Source organism: Sminthopsis crassicaudata, chromosome 1, assembly GCF_048593235.1.
Source record: "Sminthopsis crassicaudata isolate SCR6 chromosome 1, ASM4859323v1, whole genome shotgun sequence".
Taxonomy (NCBI): Eukaryota; Metazoa; Chordata; class Mammalia; order Dasyuromorphia; family Dasyuridae; genus Sminthopsis; species Sminthopsis crassicaudata.
Genome location: NC_133617.1, coordinates 191,055,479 through 191,078,871, shown reverse-complemented (window position 1 = coordinate 191,078,871; position 23,393 = coordinate 191,055,479). Strand labels below are relative to the sequence as shown.

At 34.0% G+C, this 23,393-nt stretch overlaps 1 protein-coding gene across 3 annotated transcripts in view; it reads left to right on the top strand.

The window, feature by feature from the left end:
• KCNG2 (potassium voltage-gated channel modifier subfamily G member 2) overlaps nucleotides 1-23,393 on the top strand; it is a 166,278-nt gene that overhangs the window by 57,868 nt on the left and 85,017 nt on the right. For all 3 annotated transcript variants that reach the window (XM_074273341.1, XM_074273330.1, XM_074273349.1), the window contains exon 2: nucleotides 18,446-19,295. In XM_074273341.1, coding sequence (XP_074129442.1) covers nucleotides 18,540-19,295 — 756 coding nt within the window. In that variant the 5' untranslated portion in view covers nucleotides 18,446-18,539. The remainder of the gene's footprint in view (nucleotides 1-18,445; nucleotides 19,296-23,393) is intronic.

Below are 23,393 nucleotides of genomic sequence, written 5' to 3'. Positions count from 1 at the left end.
CAGTTTCCTCATCTATAAAGGGAGTGTGGATCCAAGGAACATGTAAGGTATCCTTGAGCTCTAATTCCGGTGGTTATTATATTAAACTCTTCTTTTCATGATAACTTTTAACAGTTTTAACAGTCATTAAAAATACCTATTTTAGTGCCTAAGGTTTTAATTAAAAATTTAGTTATCTTAATTTTAAAAATTGAAGGATAAAACCACTTTTTATATATGCTTTTAAGAATACATCATTAATTTCCAGATCTCTTAACTGATTAAGCCAAACCATATAGCAAAGTTTTAAAATGAAAGAATTTCAACTATGGGTATAAAATATTGGACACATTGTAAGATAGACTTTATAACCATAGTCCTTCAACTCTATAATGGAGAAAATAGGGTACAATTTCTTAATTCTTTCCAGGGCAAAGCTACATTATTAAAATTGTGCAGTGTTCAGTTTCTTTGTTGTTGTTCTTTCTTTTCATGCTGTTGAAGTCTTTGTCTACATTTTTTTCTCATTCTACTTCCTCCTGCATCAGTTCATTTATCTTCACATTTTCTTTGAATTCTTCTTATTTGTCTCTTATAGAAACAGTTGAATTCACCACAATTTGTTTATACATTCTCCAGTTTATGATGCATAAACTTTAAAAAAAATAAATTCATTATAAGATATAAGAGCTTACTGAAAACTAGAAATCTGATATAATTTAATTTGAATTGGTGTGTACATATAAGAGTCTTGTACTATTGGATTTTTGGAAGTGTTTTTTCCATTTTAAATAGTGCTGACTTACAGTGCACTAAAGCTGACTCAATACAAATTGAATTAAGGAAGATGATTTCATTAAAGCCATTATTTATTTCAGATTGCTTCAGGGTTCTAAAAGCTATAATTCATTTATTGTCTATTCAGCTACATTTAAATGAAAAATAGAGTTTTATCTTTGAGGGGGAAAGGTCACAAAAAGTTTAAAAAAGAAAAGAAAGAAGGAAATCACAATAAGGACAAAAATTGATAGGTTCAGAAAATTTCAGAGAACTTAGGCACACCTTCAAGCCATTTTATATCAAGCTCTCATGGTGGGAGAAAAAAAAAAGAAAATATTGAGTAAAAAATTCTAGAGTGGTTGGTAAGGAACTAGGTATTTATGGGGGAAGATTTCTTTTGTGTAATAGAATATTCTGCAAAATCATTAAAAAGCATCATTAAGAAATGAATGGTGTTTGGAAGGTATTGGTCCTGTCATTGTGCCTTGAGAAGATGACATCATGACTGTTATGTTGAATTCTAGATGCCCTATTTTGGGAAGACATTGTTGATTGTAGGCCATTCAAAACAGAAAAGTCAAACAAGGAAGAATCTCCAGGTCCTGCTAAAGTAGACTGGAGTGAATGAACTGAGAATATTTGTGTGAAAAAGAGATTGGGGAAGGTATGAAGTGAAATCTAGTATTAAAGTATTTGAAAGGCCATCATATGAAAGAACAACATTGAAAAAGGACATAAGTCAATGTGAAGGGCAATGTTGTAACAATTAAAGTGGTACAAAAATATAATGCCTTGCTTCAGGCATTATCAACCTAAGAAATGCTTTTTGTGATCAAAAGTGAGGTAAGTATGAATACAAGTCAGTCAACGAATATTTACCAAGAGCTTAATATCTGCCAGACCATGAGTTAAGTTTTGGGTATGCAAAGAAAGGCAAGAATTTATCCTGCCCTCAAGGAGCTTACATTCTAATAGGGAAGACAATATTTAAGTAATTAGATACATACAAAATTTATATAGGATAAATGGAAACTATTCTGCGAGGAGAAAGCATTAGCGCTAGGGGAATATGAATGACTTCATATAGAGGTTAAAATTTGAGAATGAGTCTTTTAAAGTAAGCCAGGGAAATGAAGAAGGGAAAGAAATTTCAGGCATTAGGACAGCCACTCAAAAGGCATGGAGATTGGAGATGAAGTATCAGGTTCATTATAGTTGAATCATAGAATATGTAGAGTGGAGGAAAATGGAAGAATGGGAGAATACAGTATTATTTAAAAAGATATGAATCCAGAGACAGGGCACAAAATTGGTCTTCCTTAGTCTGCAGCCAGCTTCCAATACACTGTTTTAGTTGTTTAGTCTTGTCAGCTATGTCTGACTTTTCATTACCCCATTTGGGGTTTTCTTGGAAAAAATACTGGAATGGTTCGTCATTTCCTTCTCCAGCTCATTTTTACATGTGAGAAAAGTGAGACAAATAAGGTGATGTGACTTTCCTAAGGCCACACAGCTAGTAAGTGACTGAGACCAGTTTGGGCTTGGGTCTTCTTAACTCCAGGCCCAGAGCTCTATCCATTGCATCACCTAGCTATCCTTTAATCATTTTGTCAGGAGTCTAAAACACACAGACTGCAACAGACTGTGTGTAGTCTGAACTATATTAAAATATAATTGGGAAATATTTAGTACAATAAATAAAAATACAGAAAAACAGAAAATATATGATTTTGTAAGTGAGTATGCAGTCCACAGGAATCCCTACATATAGTTTAGTAGCCCCCATTTCTTTTTGACTTTGAAAACACTGTACTATTCTACATTATCTCTCATTATCTTATAATAATATTTTTCTACTTAAAATATTTTTATTATTTATTATTATTATTATATTATTTTATATATTATGTTATTATATCTATTATATTATATTATTATAATATTATTTTTCTACTTAAAAAACATTTGCATTTCTGTTAAAAGTTCTATAATTTATCACACTTTGCAGATGATATGATGGTATACTTAGATAACCCCAAGAATCAACTAAAAAACTATTGAAAATAATTGACAATTTTACCAAAGTTGCAGGATACAAAAAAAGTCCACATAAATCATCAGCATTTTTATATATCACTAACAAAATCCAACAGCAAGAGATAAAAAGAGAAATTCCATTTAAAATAATTCTATACTTAGTATAAAATATTTGGGAATCTGCCAAGGGAAAGTCAGGAACTATATGAGCAAAACTACACATCACTTACCACACAAATAAAGTCAGATCTAAACAATTGGAAGAATATCTAGTGCTCTTGAATAGGTCGAGCAAATATAATAAAGATGACAATACTACCTAAACTAATCTATTTATTTAGTACTATACCAATCAAACTCCCAAGAAACTATTTTACTGACCTAGAAAAAATAACAAAATTATTTGTTTGTTGGAAGAACAAAAGGTCAAGAATTTCAAGGGAATTAATGGGGAAAAAAGCAAGTGAAGGTGGCGTAGCTGTACCAGAGCTAAAACTATATTATAAAGCAGCAGTCATCAAAACCATTTAGTAACTGGCTAAGAAATAGAATAGCTGATCAGTGGAATAGGTTAGATTCACAGCACATAATAGTCAATGACTATAGTAATCTTGTATTTGACAAACCCAAAGACCCCAACTTTTGGGATAAGAATTCACTATTTGACTAAAGTTGCTGGGAAAATTGGAAACTAGTATGGCAGAAACTAGACATTGACCTATACCTAACACCATATACCAAGATAAGGTCGAAATGATTCATGATCTAGACATAAACAATGATGTTAGAAACAAATTAGAAGAACAAAGGATAGTTTGCCTCTCAGATCTGTGGAGGAGGAAGGAATTTGTGACCAACAAAGAACTAGAGATCATTATTGATCACAAAATAAATAATTTTTATTATATTAAGTTAAAAACTTTTTGTACAAACAAAACTAATGCAGACAAGATTAGAAGGGAAGCAATAAACTGGGAAAACATTTTTTTTTAACATTCAAAGGTTCTGATAACGAACTCTTATTTCAAAAATATATAGAGAATTGACTCAAATTTGTAAGAATCAAGCCATTCTCCAAATGATAAATAGTCACAGGATATGATCAATTTTCAGATGAAGAAATTGAAAGTATTTCTAATTATATGAAAAGATGCTCTAAATCACTCTTAATCAGAGAAATGCAGATTTAGACAACTCTGAGATATCACTACACACATCTCAGATGGCTAAGATGACAGGAAAAGATAATGACAAATGTTGGAGGGGATATGGGAAAAGTGGGACACTAATACATTATTGGTGGAATGTAAATGAATCCAACCATTCTGGAAAGCAATTTGGAACTATGCTCAAAGGGCTATCAAACTGTGCATACCCTTTGACCCAGCAGTGTTTCTACTGGGCTTCTATTCCAAAGACAACTTAAAGGAGGGAAAGGGACCCACATGTGCAAAAATGTTTGTGGCAGCCCTTTTTGTAATGGCTAGAAACTGGAAACTGAATGGATACCCATCATTGGAGAATGGCTGAATAAATTAAGGTGTATGAATGTTACGGAATATCATTGTTCTATAAAAAACGACTAGCAGGATGATTTCAGAGAGACGGAGAGATCTACATGAACTGATGCTATGTGAAATGGGCAGAACCGGGGATCATTATACATGGCAACAATAAAATTATACGATGATCAGTTCTGATGGATGTGCTCTCTTCAACAATGAGATGATTCAAACTAACTCCAATTGTTCAGTGATAAAGAGAACCATCTACACCCAGGGAGAGGACTGTGGGAACTGAATGTGATTCACAATGTAGCATTTTCACTCTTTTTGTTGTTGCTTGCTTGCATTTTATTTTGCTGCTTTTTTTTTTTTTTTTACTGGTTTGATTTGATTCCTTTTGTACAGCACAATAATTATGTAAATATGTATGTTTACATTAGATTTAACATATATTTCTACCATGTTTAACATATATTTAGTACTTGCCATCTGGGGAAGGCATGGGGGAAGGGATAGAAAATTGGAACACAAGGTTTTGAAAGGGCTAATGTTGAAGAATTGTTCACACATATATTTTGGAAAATAAAAAAGCTTTAATAAAAAAAGTTCTATAATTCATGAATTTCAACAATTCAAGTACCTTTTTCCTCCCAATTAATATGAATTAATGTGATTATAACAGGAGTGGATAGAGAGTCAGGCCTGGATTCAGGAAGACTCATACCCCCCCACTTCAAATCCAATCTCCAACACTTACTAGCTGTATGTCACATAACCCTATTTGCCTCACTTTTCTCATATGTAAAATGAGTTGAAGAAGGAAATGGAAAACCATCCCTGTACCTTTGCCAATAAAACCCCAAATGGAGTTTTATTGAATTGGACACAACTAGGAAAAAAAAGATTGAATAACAATGTGATATTGGTGCTGTGTTATATTTGCTTACATTTACCTGAAATATAAAAAATTGGTCCAAGGGAACAATGCAATGATTTGAAGTAGAACATCTAGCAATCCAGGGCTGAAATGAATAATACAAGTGTCTGAAAAATACCTTCAAAATATAATACTATTGAAAAAAGCTTTATTGTCAATATCACTGTGTTCTGTTAAGGTTGGTTCTGCAAACATGTAAAACGTTTATATTCGGAGCTATATGGCTTAATCTACTTAGTTGAAATAGAATATTCCATCACTACTGAATAACAGTCATGTTATTTTTATCAAAAGTAAGGATATTTATGTCAAACAGCAAAGACTCAAACTGTTAGAAGGAAGTGGGGGAAAGAAAATAAATCTTGGGGATTCCTGAAACTAGCTTCATTAACATGAACAAAAACTTGGCTTAGTTCCATTTATCATACCTTATTATTCTGTGTTATTAAACAGAATTATCTCCCTGAACTTATTTAATCACAGTAAATTTTCCCCTAAGAAATTGTTAAGCTGTAAAAGCCTACACAAACATATATCTTTTCCTTGATAATTTTATGTCTCTATAAAATTAGGAGAGGCAAGAGACCCAAAGGGATTTTTTAAAAATGGGAAAATATGCCTCCTTTTTGTGTTGATTAATGTGATGAAATGTATGATATATGTTTTTTTTAGCTATTTCTGCTGTGGGGCTAAGATTGGAAGTGAGTGTGAAACATGACATTTAATTGGAACCAAGTAAGGCTTTCTTAAAGTGGAATTATTTCAAGATAAGCATTCTTTTACTGTCTATAAATGTCATGCCCTTTAAAAAAAGAATTATGTAGAAGTTGTTGGTTATAGTGATGTATCATTAATCTCCTACAGTGCAAAAAGATGCTTTGTTTGAACTCTTATAACTCTCAAGGATACAGTTTACAATCAACCTAATCTATGTTTTATGTCTCTTACATCAAGTCATGTCAGAACCAGTTCACTTGCAAATTGCATTTCATTTTACCTATGATACTTAAATGTTAATTACTGAAACAATGTTTGTTTGCAACATGATACCAAAATATTTCATATCTTGTGAGTATGACATGTGAAGGGAGGATGTTTATCTTACATTCAAGACAACCCTTGGTCCTAAAATCAAATCTCCTTTCTTAGTCTATCATTCAGACTATATTGTGTATTTGTCCTATCACCTCTCTGATGCAATGCCTTAATACAGTAATCCTTTATTAAGTCCCTATTGTGTGAGAGCACTGTGCTAGGGATTGGCTGTTATACAACACTTAAGACTTACTCCTTTCCTCCATGGAGTATATGTCCTGCCAGGTATGCTAGTCAGGTATTTGTAATATGTGTGTTTGCCTATTACATACCTCAGAGAGATAAAGAAAGGGTGTCTTGGAGGAATTAATTGTTAGGGAATTAATTTGTTGTTATTCAGTCATATCCAGCTCTTCATAATTCCATTTGAGATTTTCTTAACAAAGATACCTAAGTGGTTTACCAGTTCCTTCTTTAGTTCATTTTATAGATGAAGAAACTGAGGCAAACAGGATTAAGTGGCTTGCTCAAGGTCACACAGCTAGTGTCTGAGACCAGATTTGAACTCAGGAAGATAACACTTCCTGACTCCAGACCTGACACTGTCCACTATGCCGCCTAACTATTCATTAGTTTATTTGCCCAAGGTCAAATACTTAATAAATGATATAGCCAGAAATTGATCAGATCAGAAATTTTTTTTTTGTTAGCCTTCATTGGCATGATTTCAGTCATCATAATGGATCTTATAATTTTTTTTATTATACTTGAGGTCATGCTTTCTATTGATGTTGCCTCCTGGAATTATTATAGAATCTATAGTGTTTGGGCTGAAAAGGGAACTTAGATCTCCTAGTCCAGCTCCTTATTAATGGGGAAACTGAGGTCTGAAATAGTTAAGTCATCTGCACAAGGTTATACATCTAGCTAATGGCAAAGATGGAATTAAAACATGGGTCTTTTTAAACTATACCATATGGCTTCCCCAAGTTTTTGTAGAGTTTAAAGTTGTGTTTTTGTGTTTCCTAGGATTTCTTCTAATTGGTGTTATTTTGGGCTACTGTGCAGCTACTACCCTGGGTATCCTCTATCATTCATTTTCTTTTTTTTAAATTTTATTTATAATTTTTTTGACAGTACATATGCATGAGTAATTTTTTTATAACATTATCCCTTGTATTCATTTTTCCAAATTATCCCCTCCCTCCCTCTACTCCCTCCCCTTGATGACAGGCAATCCCATACATTTTACATATCATTCATTTTCTATTCAGATATAATCCAGCCAAGTTATGTTACATTCTAAATCTCATTGCCAACAGACTGAGAGTTTCACTATCTTCTTCAATGTTGGGCATTTAATCTCATCCTGTGATTGAATAGTCAGTAGAATTTATAAATGATACTGAGGAAAGAGCCAGGTTATGACATCTGTCTAAATCTAATAATCATAGGGAAAATTGAATACAATGCCACTCTAGAAAATTGGGAGCCACTTGAAATGCAAATAGGTGGGTTCAACAAAATGTAGCTCTAAATGACTTAGACCAAAGGTCCTATTGTGGAAGCAGATGTGGATAGAATGTCCAGGATGTGCTATAGAACTTGAATAACCGATGATGGCATGAAATATGTAAAGAAATTAAATATCTCACTATAACTATTGCCTAAAGGATCAAATACAAAATTCTATTTGGCTTTTAAAGACTTCCATAACCTGGCCCCTTCCTGCCTTTCCAGTTTTCATATTCCTTGTACTGCCTTTCCCCAACTCTGCAAATGAATGACATTGATCTCCTTATTTCTCTTCACACTAAATAGTCCATCTCTCAATTCCAGCCATTTTCACTTGTTGTCTCCTTGTATAGAACTCTCTTTTTTTATGTAATTTTTTTATTTAATAGTTTTTATTTACCAGATTTATGCATGGGTAATTTTACAACATTGATAATTGCCAAACTTTTTGTTCTCATTTTTCCCCTCTTCCCCCGCCCCCAGATGGCAGGTTGACCAATACATGTTAAATATGTTAAAGTATAAATTAAATATAATATATGTATACATGTCCAAACAGTTGTTTTGCTGTACAAAAAGAATCGGATTTTGAAATAGTGTACAATTAGCCTGTGAAGGAAATAAAAAAATGCAGGCAGACAAAAATAGGGGTATTGGGAATTCTATGTAGTGGTTCATAGTCATTTCCTAGAGTTCTTTTTCTGGGTGTAGCTGGTTCAGTTCATTACTGCTCTGTTGGAACTGATTTGTTGAAGTTGGCCTCATCCATCAGAATTGATCATCATAGAGTATTGTTGTTGAAGTATACAATGATCTCCTGGTCCTGCTCATTTCACTCAGCATCAGATCATGTAAGTCTTTCCAGGCATTTCTGAAATCATCCTGTTGGTCATTAGAACTCTCTTTCTTCATATTTATATTTCCTCACTTGCCTAACTTCTTTCAAGCAGACCTTTGTCTTTTTGACTGATTGACCAACTGATTTAGCAGTTCTTAAGCACAATGTCCCTAAAGTGAATATGATTCTATCCTTATCACCATTTATGAGGGATTCCTATAAGGTAGTAATTCTATTGCAGGGAACTTAATATACTTTCTGGGCAATTAAATGGTGTAGTGGAACACTAAACTTAGAATCAGGAACACTTATCTTCATGAATTCAACACTGGCCTCAGACACTTGCTAGCCGTGTGACCTTAAGCAAGCCACTTAACCCTGTTTGCCTCAATTCCTCAACTGTAATGTGCATTCGAGAAAGAAATGCCAAACCACTCCAGTATCTTTGCCAAGAAAACTCAAAATGGGATGATAAAAAGTCATACATGATTGAAATGAGTCAACAATACAAAATAATATGCTTTCCAGCACCATGGATGAGATTTTGTAAAGCTTTTCTCTCTTTTTCTCTGTGAATCAGAGGATAAGGAACTAGCTTTTCAAAAGAGATCAGCCAAGATTCAGGGGAATAAACTCTCCAAAAATGTTTTAGCAAACTTTGTGATCAAAGAATGGTATATACTTTACTTGAATAACACTGACTGAATGAATATGTTATCAACTTTTGATGAAGCCAGTCTTATAATCAGTCATTTCAGATAGAGATAGCTAAGATTTTTGATGAAGTCAGGGAGGGACTTCAAATGCTGTTTTTTACCCCTAAAATTTCCCCCAAATGATGTTGTTTTCCAAGATACTCAAATGCATTTCAACTTTAAAAAGCCTTCTGCTCTCCTAGTTGATTGTGCTCTTTGAAGCACACTTACAGGACTCTTTGAGCTGGACAGAACCTGAGAGACAGGTGGGAGATTATAGGCCACTTTTAAAAACTGGGACAGCATTATCATCAACATCAGGAAATTCTATTTTTAAGCCCCACTTGTGCATGAACTGATAAGCTCAAAGACCAACGTGTTACATACTGCCCATATCAAGAAACTGCAGAAAGCCACAGATATTCATCAGTAATTCCAAGTTCAAGAGTTGCCACTGAATCCTGACATCTAGGCAACACACTATATAGTGATGTGCCAATCAAAACTAGATAAAATGTGACACAAATAATCTCAAGGTGAAGAAGTAGCCACACTATAGATTTTGAACCAAATAAAACTTATTTTCATTTAGTGGTCTAGTGTTAGTTTTTTGGTAACAAGAATAAGTTTTTAAATTAATTTGGCTAATGTTACTAGAGTTACTGAGAAATTATATGATCTAGTACTTGCCCAATTGTCAAGAATTTGATGGAATTAAGTATTTTATTGTAACTATATTGTTTTCTGCTCATGAACTTGGGCAGAATGATGGAGAAAAGTTACTTATAATGTTGAACACAAAAGAATATAAAATAACTTTTTTGAATTCTTCCATGAAAAGTTGGGCATTTAAAAAATATCTGATACCAAGTTGTTGTGCTGAATCAATGGTATCTGGTTTATTAATCCATTTGGGCATTTTCTTAGCAAAGATATTGGAGTAGTTTGCCATTTTTTTTCCTCCAACTCATTTTACATATGAGAAACTAGCTTAGGGTCACATAGCTAGTAATTGTCTGAGGCCAGATTTGAACCTATGAAGGTGAATCTTTCTGATTCCAAGCCCAGTATTCATGATTAAATTCTATTGTTGACACATTCTCATATCAGCAATGGATGTTAGGATGTTTCTGTTTCAAAAAAGTTGGAGTTACAGAGAGCGTACTATTTACAGCAAGCTTAATGATCAGCTAACTGTTTATTGGATTTATTACCTGAATCCTACCATGCTATAAGCATTCAGCATTTATGATCATATACAATACTCCAAGAAGATACAAACTTTTTTTTTTTTGGCCAACTGGAAATGAGGGAACTCTTTTTTTTTTTTTAAAGGCTTAGAACTCAGTTCATCTAAATAAAAAAATTTAGAATAGTTTTCCCCTTTCAGAGAGAAAAAGCTTTCTCCTCCCCCCAAAAAAAATGGAAGAAAAAAAATCTAATTCCCTCATTTTGGTGAAATTCATAAATAATTGTCTACTTAAAAAAAAAAAAAGTTTTGGTCAGTTCCAATTAATGTTTTATTTGATCCTGACTACAAAATAGTCTATTCAGCTCTGAAATAATTAACTATAAATTCATTTTCTAAACCTTCAAAAAATCCATTGTGTTTTTCTCCCTTTTCATTTTTTCCCCTTTCACCTAAATAACAGGACATCCATTCAGTCATATATACACTCTCTACACACACTTTCAAAGTGTGTTATCTCCAGCAATCCTCAAGAGACTATCTTTAATTTGTTTCTTCACACATTCCAAGCTGGTTTATTTTCCCTGAGCCTGTTTGGAGTGTGGCACTGATGCTGCCTCCACTAATCAGAGGTTTATAAATAAATGGGTTCAGGTGCTCCAGGGACCTTAATGGTATGGCCAACTAGGAAATAGGAGGAAAATGCTGCAAAGCTACAAGAGGAAAGAATTGTGTGTGTTTTCTTCTGAGAGTTTGCCTTATAGGGAAAAGATTTGTGACCTTTTGTTATAAATGAAATCAAATTTCAGTTAGTTGAGCCTTGATTATCAAAACTTCTGAGTGATTCATTGTTAAAATTATATGACAAAAATTAAATGTATATTTTGTGCTTATTAGTATGCTTTAGACTCCTAAGGACTATAATATTTAGTGAGGTATCTTTGAGTTTGCCACTCTTTCACTTATGTGTTTCTTCCACATTATTATCCAGTTTAGTTTTTAAATGGATACAAGGTACCTTTGAACCCATTTTCTTCTCCTAAATGATTGAAACTTTGCTGTATCTTTGATGCCGTCAGCTTAGAGAAGACTGTATAAAAAGAGTATTGGACTTGAAGCTGGAAGTTCTTGATTCAAAGCATTATCTGACATTTATTATCTATGGGTAGATCATTTGCCTCAATTTCCTCATCTGTAAAATGGGGAAAATACCGGTATTTTGTACTTCAAAGAGTGGTTATAAGGAGAGTGTTTTGGAAGAATTAAACAAACACAAAATATATGTTCTTTCACATGGACAATTTAAATATTATCAGTTATAAGCTAAGTTGTATTCTTTATGACAATGCTTTCAAGCAAGTAGGGTATATATATATATATATATATATATATATATATATATATATATATATATATATATATATATATATGTTCTTATAAAAGAAGGGAATGGAAGGAAATAAGCACTTATACAGAACTTAATGTGTGCCAAACAGTTTCATATAATTTCCTTGTCCTTTTTCCATATTTAGTCCCCCAAAAGTTCTTTTTTGTAATAAACATAGTTAAGCAAAATAAATCCTCTCATTGGCCGTGTCTGAAAATGTATGCCTCACACTGCATCTCTAGTAAGAAGTTGAAAGCATTCTTCATCATTCATCTTCTGAAGTTGTGGGTGGTCACTGCATTAATCAGAGTTCTTAAGATTCTCAAAAATGTTTTTCATTTCATTTCTCATTGTGTTCTACTCACATATTGTTTCGTCTCTTACAAGTCTGCTTAAGTTTTTCTCAATCCAGTTCCTTTGCCATTTCCTTTCTTCTGGTGAGGCAGTTTGGGTTATGTGAGTTGCCTGGGGTCACACAGTATCAAGTGTCAGAAGCTGGATTTGAATTACAGTCCTCCTGATTCTAGGACCTGTGCTTCCTTTGTCATTTTTTATGACACAATAATCTTCCTTTCTCCCTTCCTCCCTTCATTCCTCCCTCCCTTCCTCTCTCCATCTCTCCCTCTCTTCCCCCTCCTTCCCTCCCTTCCTTCTCTCCCTACCTTCCTCCCTTCCTTCCTCTCTTCCTCCCTCCCTCTTTTCCTTTTTTCTTCCTTTCCTTTCCTTCCTTCCATTTTCCTCTCTTTGTTCCTTCCTTATCTCCTTCTTTTTTCCTTCCTTCCTTCCTTTTTTCCCTTCTGTTCCATTTGCTGAAAAAGTAAAAACTAGAATCCACTCAGCTCCAAGTCACTAATGGTAATATAGAAAAAATACTTTGTCAGAAAAAGGAATAATAGACTGAAGGATAGGAATGGAACTAAGTAAGGAATGAGTGACTGGAAGAAAATAGTTTCATAGGGTTGAAGGATAAGGAAAATTTAGGGAAGACCTCTTGTCTCTATAAATCACTAAGAGGTTCTTCTCAATAATGACCATCTCTCCATGTCTTCCCCTTTCTTTTCTTCCACAGTCCACTGAGATCACCTCATCTGCTTTCCACTTTTTGCTTGCATCTGAAATATCTCCTGAAGCTATTTGGGTTCCAGGTTTTAGGAGAGGCTATATTAAGTGACAAGGGGAAGAGTATAAAGCTGCTATGTGGAAAACTCCAAAGTAGTGACCTTTAGGGCTATATTAGGGCTATATAGAAAAATAAGTATCTCCTACTATGTTACTATGTTGAATATCCTAAAATGTAATCTACTGATTTTGCATGTATGGTTTATGCAACAGGCCCTACAAACAGCTACATTCCAGGGAGGGGGAAGGAATTGAATAATAATAAATTATATTTATATATTTAAGTTTTGCAAGAAACGTTCCTTACATTAATTAGGTCATTTAATCCTCATAGCACATCTGTGAGGTATTATTTTACAGGCAACTAAGTGGTACAATGGCTAAAGTTTTCTATCTGAAGTCCAAAAGACCAGAGTTTGAAACATGCTCCAGACAAGTGACAATTTTTCAGCCTCAGTTTCTTCATCTATAAAAAGTTCTTTGCAAAATATTATTTACTTGTGAGGAACTAAAACCCAGAGACAATGTCTTGCCCATGATCACAAAACTATAAAGTGTCAGAGGTCAGATTTTAACCCTAGTGTCCTCTAATTCAAACTTAGTACTATTAACTAAAGATTCCTAGTATTCTTTCTACTATGCCTCCACTACATCAAAATTGGCTATAATGTACACATTTTCTCCCCTCCTTTATACTTCCTTATTTCCTTCAAATGCTTTCCTATTCCCTACATTAACTCAGAGTTCTGCTAGTGATTTTTTCATATAGGAATTTAATTCCAAGAGTGGATAGGATAGAGGAGATGGAACTAATCAGAGTTTATATAACTAAATTATCTTCCCATACATATTTTTCCTATTTGTGGAATCACTCTATGAGTGCATATTATTTTGTGTTCTACTTTTTTCATTTGATGTACTTTTGGTTTATACTGAATATTTCTACTTAAAATTTTCTTCTTAAGTGCATTCCCAAGTGTATTCTATGCAACCCATATACTTGTCATTTTATTTAGTGATCCTTGACAACAACATATCACTGTTTGCTTAGTCATCTTCATGAGCATTTGAGCTGTTTACAGTGTTTGGGTATTATTCATGATACTGCTTTGAATATATGAGTACAAATCACTTATCTTTCCTTTGGGGTTATTTTCTGGGGATAAAATCCCAGAAGCACATTTACTGGTCAAAAGATCTGAACAGTTTTGTAACTCTGGTTAGATGCTATTGATATTACCATCCAAAAAGATTAAGATAATTTATAGTATCAAAAATAACGTCCAAATATGTAGCTTAACTCTGAATTTTTGTCACATTTATTTTTGCCAGTTTAATAAAGATAACCATTTAAAGGGTTTTTTAAAAATTACTCTTGAAGTAATGCAATTTTTTTCCCATGTGATGACTTACTTCCTATCTCTAGGATCACTGGATTTAAAACTAAATATCTTCTGGGGGATTATTTAGCCCAACCCATCACTTAATAGATGAGAAAATTGAATCTGAGGCAGATACAATGACTTATCTAAGGTAACATAGTTAGAAAGGTGAATAGGAACAGATTAACACAGGTTTTCTGATTTCAAATTTAGTTCTCTGTGCATTGTAAATCATTGTAATCATTGGATCACCTGGAATCTGGATATTAACTATAAATTATTAATTTTGAATTATAAATTATGTTACATATATTTTTCAGATAATTTTCTTTTATATTTTATTATATTTCCTATGTAAAAATTTATTTTAACCTTTTCAAATGTACCCATAATATCTCTGATAAGAATCATTTTTCTTAGTCAGAAATTTATCTTTTCTCCCTAGCTAGAAGAGGGATGGTATTACATATTCTCCTAGTCTTTAAGAGCTATTTTTAAAAAATGTTAACTCATTAATCCAACAATAATTTATTACAGTGCATGGTATAAAGAATAGATCCAAATTAATTTTTCTTCCTTCAATTGTCCCCATCAAAAATTATTAAATATTGATTTATTTTCTTTTGAATATGTTAATTCTGTTTGTCATTTATTAAACTCTTTTAATTGTTTTGGCTATATATCCTGTTCGGCTAGTTACTTTTTCAGTCTATATGATTTGATTTGATTATTGTCATTTTATTATATATTTTAAAATCTCATAGGACAAGTCTATCCATTTAAAATATATGTGTGCATATGTTTTTGTTTCAGTTTTGTGATTTCATCAATGTCAGGAATTCCCAGTATGGAAATTTTCTTCTCATACACATATGCATGCATATATTCATATATACAAAAGATATGTGTGTATAAACACACTAAAGTGATATTAGATCCATAACTTAGTGTATATTATAACTATATAATTGTGTATAATTTATAGGCTTCAAAAGTTGTCTGAAAAGTTAGATTACATTCTTGTAGTCATAGAAATAGTAAATGTTGAAGGAAGTGGCTAAATAATGCATATATTCCTTATTTTTGGTCTCTGTTCCTCTTTACTGTTAAGATTCTGAAAATATTTTCCAATAGAGCCTTTTGAAAACTTAAAAAACCAACAGTCAAGTATTTATTATCTTTCCTTCTTAGTCTTCCCCATTGGAGGAAAATGAACAAACAAAATCTATGCAACAAATTTATACAATCAAATAAAACAGATTCTCCGTTGGCCATGTCCAAAAATGTCTGTCTCATTTTTCATTTTGAGTTCATCACCTTTCCATCAGGATAGGTGTAACATGTTCCCTCATCAGTCCCCTAAAATGGTGATTGGTCATAGCATCAGTCAGAATTTCTTAAGTCTCTCAAAAGTTTTTTCTTTATAATGTTGTTGATATTGTATAAATGGACTGCTATTTGGTAGAGTAGAAAGAGTGATAGGGCTGGAATCAGGAGTACCTTTACTAGTTATGTGATGCTGGGTAAGTCATTTAATCCTTTTTGCTTTGGTTTCCTTAATCTATAAAATGAGCTGAAGAAAGAAGTGGCAAACAATTTCAGTATTTTTACCAAGAAGACCCCAAATGGGACCATGGAGAGTCGGATATAATTGAAAAAATGACTGAACAACAATGATACAAATTGTTCTCCTGATTCTACTCAGTTCAATATGTATTAGTTTATACAAGTCTCTCCAAGTTTCTCTAAAATTATCTCTTTGCATTTTTTATAATCCAGTAGTATTTCATTACATTCATATACCATATTTTTCAGCCATTGCTCAATAGATAGGCACTCCCTTAATTTCCAGTTCTTTGCCACTAGAAAAAGAGCTATACTAAATAATTTTACACACACACACACACACACACACACACACACACACACACACACACACACACACATAAGTCCTTTTCTTCTTTCCTTTATCTCTTTGGAATTATAGGCATAATAGTGGTATTTTAGGATCAGAATTATATATTTTGGGGTCATAGTAGCTTTCCAGAATAGCTGGACCAATCCATAGTTCCCCCAATGATACATTAATGATACCAATGAAATTCTAGGGATATTCACTACTTGGATGAAAACATAGAAATTATTTCTAGAAAATTAATGTAGGAAATAAATTAGGAGCAGGTAGACAGACAAGGCAGAAAGGATTCTGCCTATTACTACGGAAGGACAAACCACACTAATAGGTACTGAAAGGGTCTGTCATGTGATATTGCTAATAAGTTGCCATAGCTTTGTCTCAGTGACATCATTTCCTAACTGCAAACATAGTGTACTAAAAGGGAATGTTTCAGTACTAGCAAATTAGCTTGTTATGTTTATTCCCTGACTATAAAAGTTAAAATGGGAAGATTCTGAACTGCACCAGAGTGAATTAGTCTCATTAACATGTCATCTGAAACAGCCTTTTTTTAAAGTGTGTTGACTAAGCTAAAAGTATTTAACAAGTCTGAGATGCCGGGCTGAGTGTGCTAGAAGTATACATTCATTAAAGATAAACATAGTATTTCTACCTTCTGCTAGTCTCATTTATTTCCTAAAATAAAATAAAGTTAGTTCAGTAAAAAATGTATCCTAAAAAAAACCCCATTCCAAGCTTTACCTTTTAACAGACAGTTCCTCTTAAAGAGGCATCCCATGGTCAAAGAACCTATTTTAACCCATGTGTAATAAATGAATGATGTCTAAACACCAAGCCATTCTAAGTCCTTTCCTGTGATTCATAGCTGGACATCTGTCCATCAACATAGATGTCACAAATATCTGATGCATGTTCATCAGCAACAATCACTCATACTAGCCACAAAATTCCTTTTAGGAACTAATTTGAAATTTTTCCTGGCTTTATTTTTTCAGACCTAATGGTGTATATATACATATGTATATACATATACATATATACAATACTACAAGTTTATCTGATGGCCTGGGTGTATTGTTCAGACACTGATAGCAATTCTAATTATGACTTGTTTGACTATTATACAAAGTACTAGAAATATACCCCAAGTTACTTTTTATTTTTTTAAAAAGTAATCTGCTGCAAGTAAATTTAATTTTTTTTGCCTTGGAAAATTATCCTAAACACTAAAAAGAGAGTGAATAACTGATTAGCTTTTGAAGAAATGTATCACTTTAGTGTTCAGGATAGTTGAGAAACTTTTCACTAAGCTACATAGTTTCCTAATTTGTAGATTATATATGTTCACTGTTTATTGATCCTATGCGTCTGTCAACTTTTTGGTTATTCCTGTGCTCTTTGTGGGAAAGGAAACAAAGGGAAATGAAGTTAACTTTCCCACCTTAAGTGACTATAGTAGGAGGTTTGATAGGATTAAAAATGCTTGGCCAAGGTGAGAGTTTTATATTACTTTTTTCAATCCCATTCAATTTGGAGTTAAAATTTAAAAATTATAAAATATTAGAGATGAGAAGAATCTAATAAATTATTCAGTTTACTTCTCATAGGTTAGGAAACTGAGGCCTGAGGCAGGGATAGGAGAAGTATTTATATAGGATCGACTATGTGCCAGACACATAGAAATTTCATCTGATCCTTATAACAGTTCTATGAGGTGAGGTGCTATTATTAGCTGTATTTTACTATTAAGGAAATTGAGGTAAAAAAAAAAAAAAAAAAAAAAAAGATGAAATGACTTGCAATAAGCTGGTAAGTATCTAAGAGGGAGCTCAAATCTTCCTGAGTTCAAGCACAGGGCTCTATCCACTAAGCTACCTAGAGAAATAAAGTGACTTTTCTAATGAAACCGAATAACTTTAATAATAGGTTAGAAAAGGGAATGGGAAAAAAGGGAGAAACTAAGTCCCTAAGTCATCCATCTTTCCCCAAAACTATCAATATCCACATGTTTAGAGGCAAGGGAAAGAGGGAATAGTAATTGAGAAATTCACTTCTCAAGCAAACATTTTAATATTTTTTCATTATCCTAACACTACATTTTTTGTTATTTTTGGATTTGTTTTTTGCAGACACTGCCCTCCCACAGCCATCCATTTTCTCATTCTTCTCTGGATCTAGGCTTTTCACCTCAAAGAGGGCTGGACACCTCCATGATCACAACCAATGTATCAGGAAATGGCTCTGCTCTCTGGGAACCCCGACCCCAACTTCACCCCATACTCTTACAATGGTTTCGAGAAGCTCTGCAAGGTGCAGGCTAAGAAGGGCTTATTTTACAAGAAAGCCAGGCTCTTGCATCCTGGAGAAGACTCCTGTTGCCCCACTTACTGTGAGGACTGGCCCCAGCATGTCATCATCAATGTGGGCGGCATCAAGTACAGACTACCTTGGACTACCCTAGAGAACTGCCCTCTGACCCGGCTGGAGCGGCTGAAATCCTGTCACAACCACGATGAGATCATGAGTGTCTGTGATGACTACGATGTCAGCAGCAATGAATTCTTCTTCGACCGCAACCCTTGTGCCTTCAAGACCATTATGAATTTTCTCACTGCAGGGAAGCTGAGGCTCCTTCGAGAGATGTGTGCCCTCTCCTTCCAGGATGAGCTGGCCTACTGGGGAATCGAGGAGGAATGCCTGGAATGGTGCTGCCTTAGGAGACTTCGTCATAAAGAAGAAGAAGTTGCAGAGGCTCAGTTTTATGAGACTGAGCTGATGGTGAATGAGTCTCCCCCCTGTGCCTTCCAGGAAGGCAGTCGGCTGGCTCAGTGCATGAGACAGCTCAGGGACATGGTAGAAAATCCTCACTCTGGGATTCCTGGGAAAATGTTTGCCTGCATCTCTGTCTCCTTTGTGGCCATCACTGCAGTCAGCCTCTGTATGAGTACTATGCCAGATATTCGAGCCGAGGAGGATCGGGTGAGTGTGTCTGCAGGTGCAGGCTTTGAACTTGGTACTTTAGGTTCCCTGGGGATTGGACTGCTATACAGTACACGTGTGCGTGTGCACACACACACACACACACACACACACACACAAACACACAAAGAAGACAAGCTTTCTGTGATATCTGTAAGTATTCAATGATGGGTGTCTGTCTACATATATACTCTGTATATATAAAATGATACAGTTCAGTGGATGTGTTATCCCTGACCATAAGACATATTAACTAGAGTTTTAAGCAATTGATAAAGTGATAAAATTCCATTAATAGTTTTCAGCACTGCTGAGTGACACTGGACCTGGAGTTAGGAAAACCTGAGTTCAAATCCTTCCTCAGAGGCTTAGCTGTTGTGTGACTCTGGACACCTCGCAATCTTTGACTGCCTTGGTTTCCTCATTTGTAAAATAAGAGTCATTAAATAGTATCTATCAAATCAAATTAGATAATCTTTGTAAAATACTTATCACACTGGTTGGCACTTATTAAGTGCTTAATAATGCTGATTTACTTTATCTTCCCTCTGCATGTGCTCCAGAGGTCCTACCTTTTGTTTATAACGACTTGAAGGTAAAAGAATCTGATTATCTAGGAGGTAAAACCCACAACCCCATTTAAATTCAAACCCTTTCTGCTTCAAATCTTCTATTTGCTCCCTTTCTTCTTAAAGAAGTCAGACATCATTTTCCAACTTAGTTCTATCTGAAAAGGAACTAGAGGGGGAAGTCAGTGTGTGTGTGTGTGTGTGTGTGTGTGTGTGTGTGTGTGTGTGTGTGTGTGTGTGTGTGTAAGGCTTGTTTCACACAATGGCTACCAATTAACACATGAATTTAATCCAGTTTGTATGTTTCATTAGACTGGAGGCATGAGTTAAATAGGCACCTCCTTTTCCCTTCTCTCCTCACCCTATTTCACCCTTACTCTAGGCACCTCTGGCACTGAGTGCCTCACCAACAATGGAAGAAACACAGAAGTTACTGCTTGGATGATTTTAACACATTTATCATAAGAGAACAAGGATTCAGCCGCTCCATCAGAGTCATTAAAATGTCAAGAATTTATGACATGCAATCAACTTCTTAGAACCCAAGAACCAAATCATTATTAGAGAACAGATAGATAAGCTGATGGGAAATAGCCTGTCCTTGCATTCTCTTGAATATTCTCAGTCAAAGCTGTTGCAAGTGAGAAGTTATCTGCTCTGGTTGTCATTTGCACTTTAATTTAAATTTAAAGAAATTGGTTTGGCCTCATTCATTGTTTAGGTACCTGATTACTGAACTGCCATTTCCAGAAGCATTGACTGAGTCCAAGTTTCTGATTCTGCTATTAAAAAAAGATACTTTATATATATTTAGATTTTTTAAAGTCATAGTTTAATTCTTTTGCATAATCATTTACATACAAGTCCTTGAGAGGAATTGAGGCTGTCTTGGGCACTAAGGAGCCCAGAAGCAAGTCTAAAGGGCCTTTCTCCAGCATATCTTACTCTCAGCACTCTCATCACCTTCCAGTTACCCATATATAGCTTATATGAGTTCTATCTTTCAGCTTTTCCATTCATCCCACCCTTCTTGAATCACTATATTTTCCTATAATGTTATAAACTCACAGTTGTATGTAAAACATCAAGAAAATCCATAAAAAAATATTTCTCTCTAATAGTACCCCTTGTGAATAACTACATACAAATTCTTTCATATCTTTTAGTTGCTCAATGCCATGGGACAAAAACTTTTATTCTTCCATTTAGTTCATCCTTCCCCTCACTTTACTTCTTGGAATCCTTTCAAGACCCAGTTCAAATGCTACTTCTTTCAACAAATCTTCTCTGATTCCTTAGATTGTTAGTTAATCTCCATGCTAAAGCACTATATTTATATTGTAGACATTTTTTATTGACTAATGATAAATGTGTTATATGACCACCTCCCTCCTCCCCTCCTGGACGTAGGTGGAAATGTCTCACTTCTGTATCCTTAGAGAATGGTGGTGTCTGTTGTTTGATTGAGGGGACTTCTTCCTACCTAGTGCGCATTTTAACATGAGTTATGTGGGGGCCGGTGATGCCTTCAGCATTTCAACTACTTAGATTTTTTTTTTTTAAAAACTAAGATACCCTAAAGGGCAGATTTTCTAAAAGTCTCTTCATCTCTTTGCACATATTCTTTCTACTCATCTGCTAACAACCTATGATCATAACTCTGAGGTAACGCTTATAGTGCTTGTTCCCTAATATTATACTCATATGTATCTATTTTTCTATCTATCCACACATGTATATTATAAATAAATAATATGTCTATATATTGTAAAATATATATTTATTTGTGTGTGTGTGTGTGTGTATAAAATTCAATTTGCACTCTTAAGTCCATCACCTCTCTATCTGGAGATAAAAACACAATTAATCATGAGCCCTCTGAGATTACAATTGGTCATTGTGTTGATCTGCGTTCTTAAATCTTTCAAATTTAATTGTCTTTACAATATTAATATTGCATAAATTGTTCTTTGGTTCTGCATTGCTTTTTAAAACTCTTTCCAGGTTTCTCTAAAACCATCCCTTTCATCATTTCTTACAGCACGTTATCATACCATCACTTTCATATAACATAATTCATTCAATCATTCAATTATTGATGGGAACCTCTCAGTTTCCAATTTTTTGGAGCTACAAAAAGAACAGCCCTACATAATTTTGTTTGTGTGGCTTATTTTCCTTTCTTTGATTTATTTGGAATATAGAATGTGTAGCATTGTAGGTGAGACAAAGGGTATGCCCATGAACTAAGCTTTTCAATTATTATTTAGTTGGAGATTTCTTTTTAAAATGCAATCTGATCATGAAAAGAAGAATTATGCAAAATTTATTTTCTTTGTCAATTAAAGATAATAGATTTAATATTTTTAAAAAAAAAAACCCTTTTGCATATAGGACATAGGAAGAAAGTAGGGAAACATAAACTTTTAGTACTTTTTTTTTTTTTTTTGCTTTTGTTTCTTTTCCACTGGTACTTGTCATCTTGTAAATTATAAGACTTAAATATTTTCTAAATGTGAATCCATTTTTTAAAAAAGTGGCCAAATAAATTGCTTTTTGGCTTTTTAAAAACAGTGCTGATTGCTGCCAGCGAGTTGGCTTCCACAATGAGTCATTGGCACTGGATGTCACGTGACAGGCCCCTTAGAAGTCTCTCTGAAGTTCATGTGCCTTAAACAGTGACAAGCTCTAATGGAACTCCTTAATTTGTATCCACATTAAAACTGACATCCTAATTAAGCCTACCCAATTGGGTTTTTTAAAGGTTTAAAAGAAAGGGAAAGATGTTTTTTTTCTTAACAATTGGAATTGCCTTAATGCAGTTACTTTAAAAAAAAAAAAAAGTTTCTCTTTTTTGACAATCTGTAACTAAGTTTGCTTTCATCTTTGAAACATCTCTAATGATTGTTGTTTTCAGGAGCCAAGGCAGAAAAACTTGGAGCAAGATCATTATCCCCACTTAGTAAGACAATTGGAGCAATGTAGCTTTTGCTGCTTTCCCTAATGATGTTGATGCACAAAACTGCTCCCTTCCAAAAGGAAATTCTTGGAGGACCCAGTTTCTTTGTGCCTTTTTAAAAAATGTGACATAAAAAGCTTTTTTTTAAATCAAAGTCTTATACCATGACATCTGTGGCAGCTTGATTCATCCAGGCACATGTATAATGAGATGCAATGAACAAGGTGAAGATCAGTAATGGTAGCTATCTCTTTTCTTTTTTCCTTGACATATTGGACTGATGGAGTAAAGCTATAGCTACTTCTTGGACAGGAGCAAGTGGGGAACCTGTCCTCCTTAGTAGAGACTGTTGTAGTTATCTTAATATTTACTTCATTTGCCTCACGTAGTACATCTCACAGAATAAGAGCATCTGTGGAATGCATGACCTCTCTCCCAAAGGGGCTGAACCTGACATGAGTTGTCAGAATTCCATTGAAAGTTCAGTTCATCAGCCTCTTTGGGATTTCTACTCTTTCAAAATCTTCCTGTGATGACTCATCCAGTTACCAAAGTGATGCTGGGCTCCTG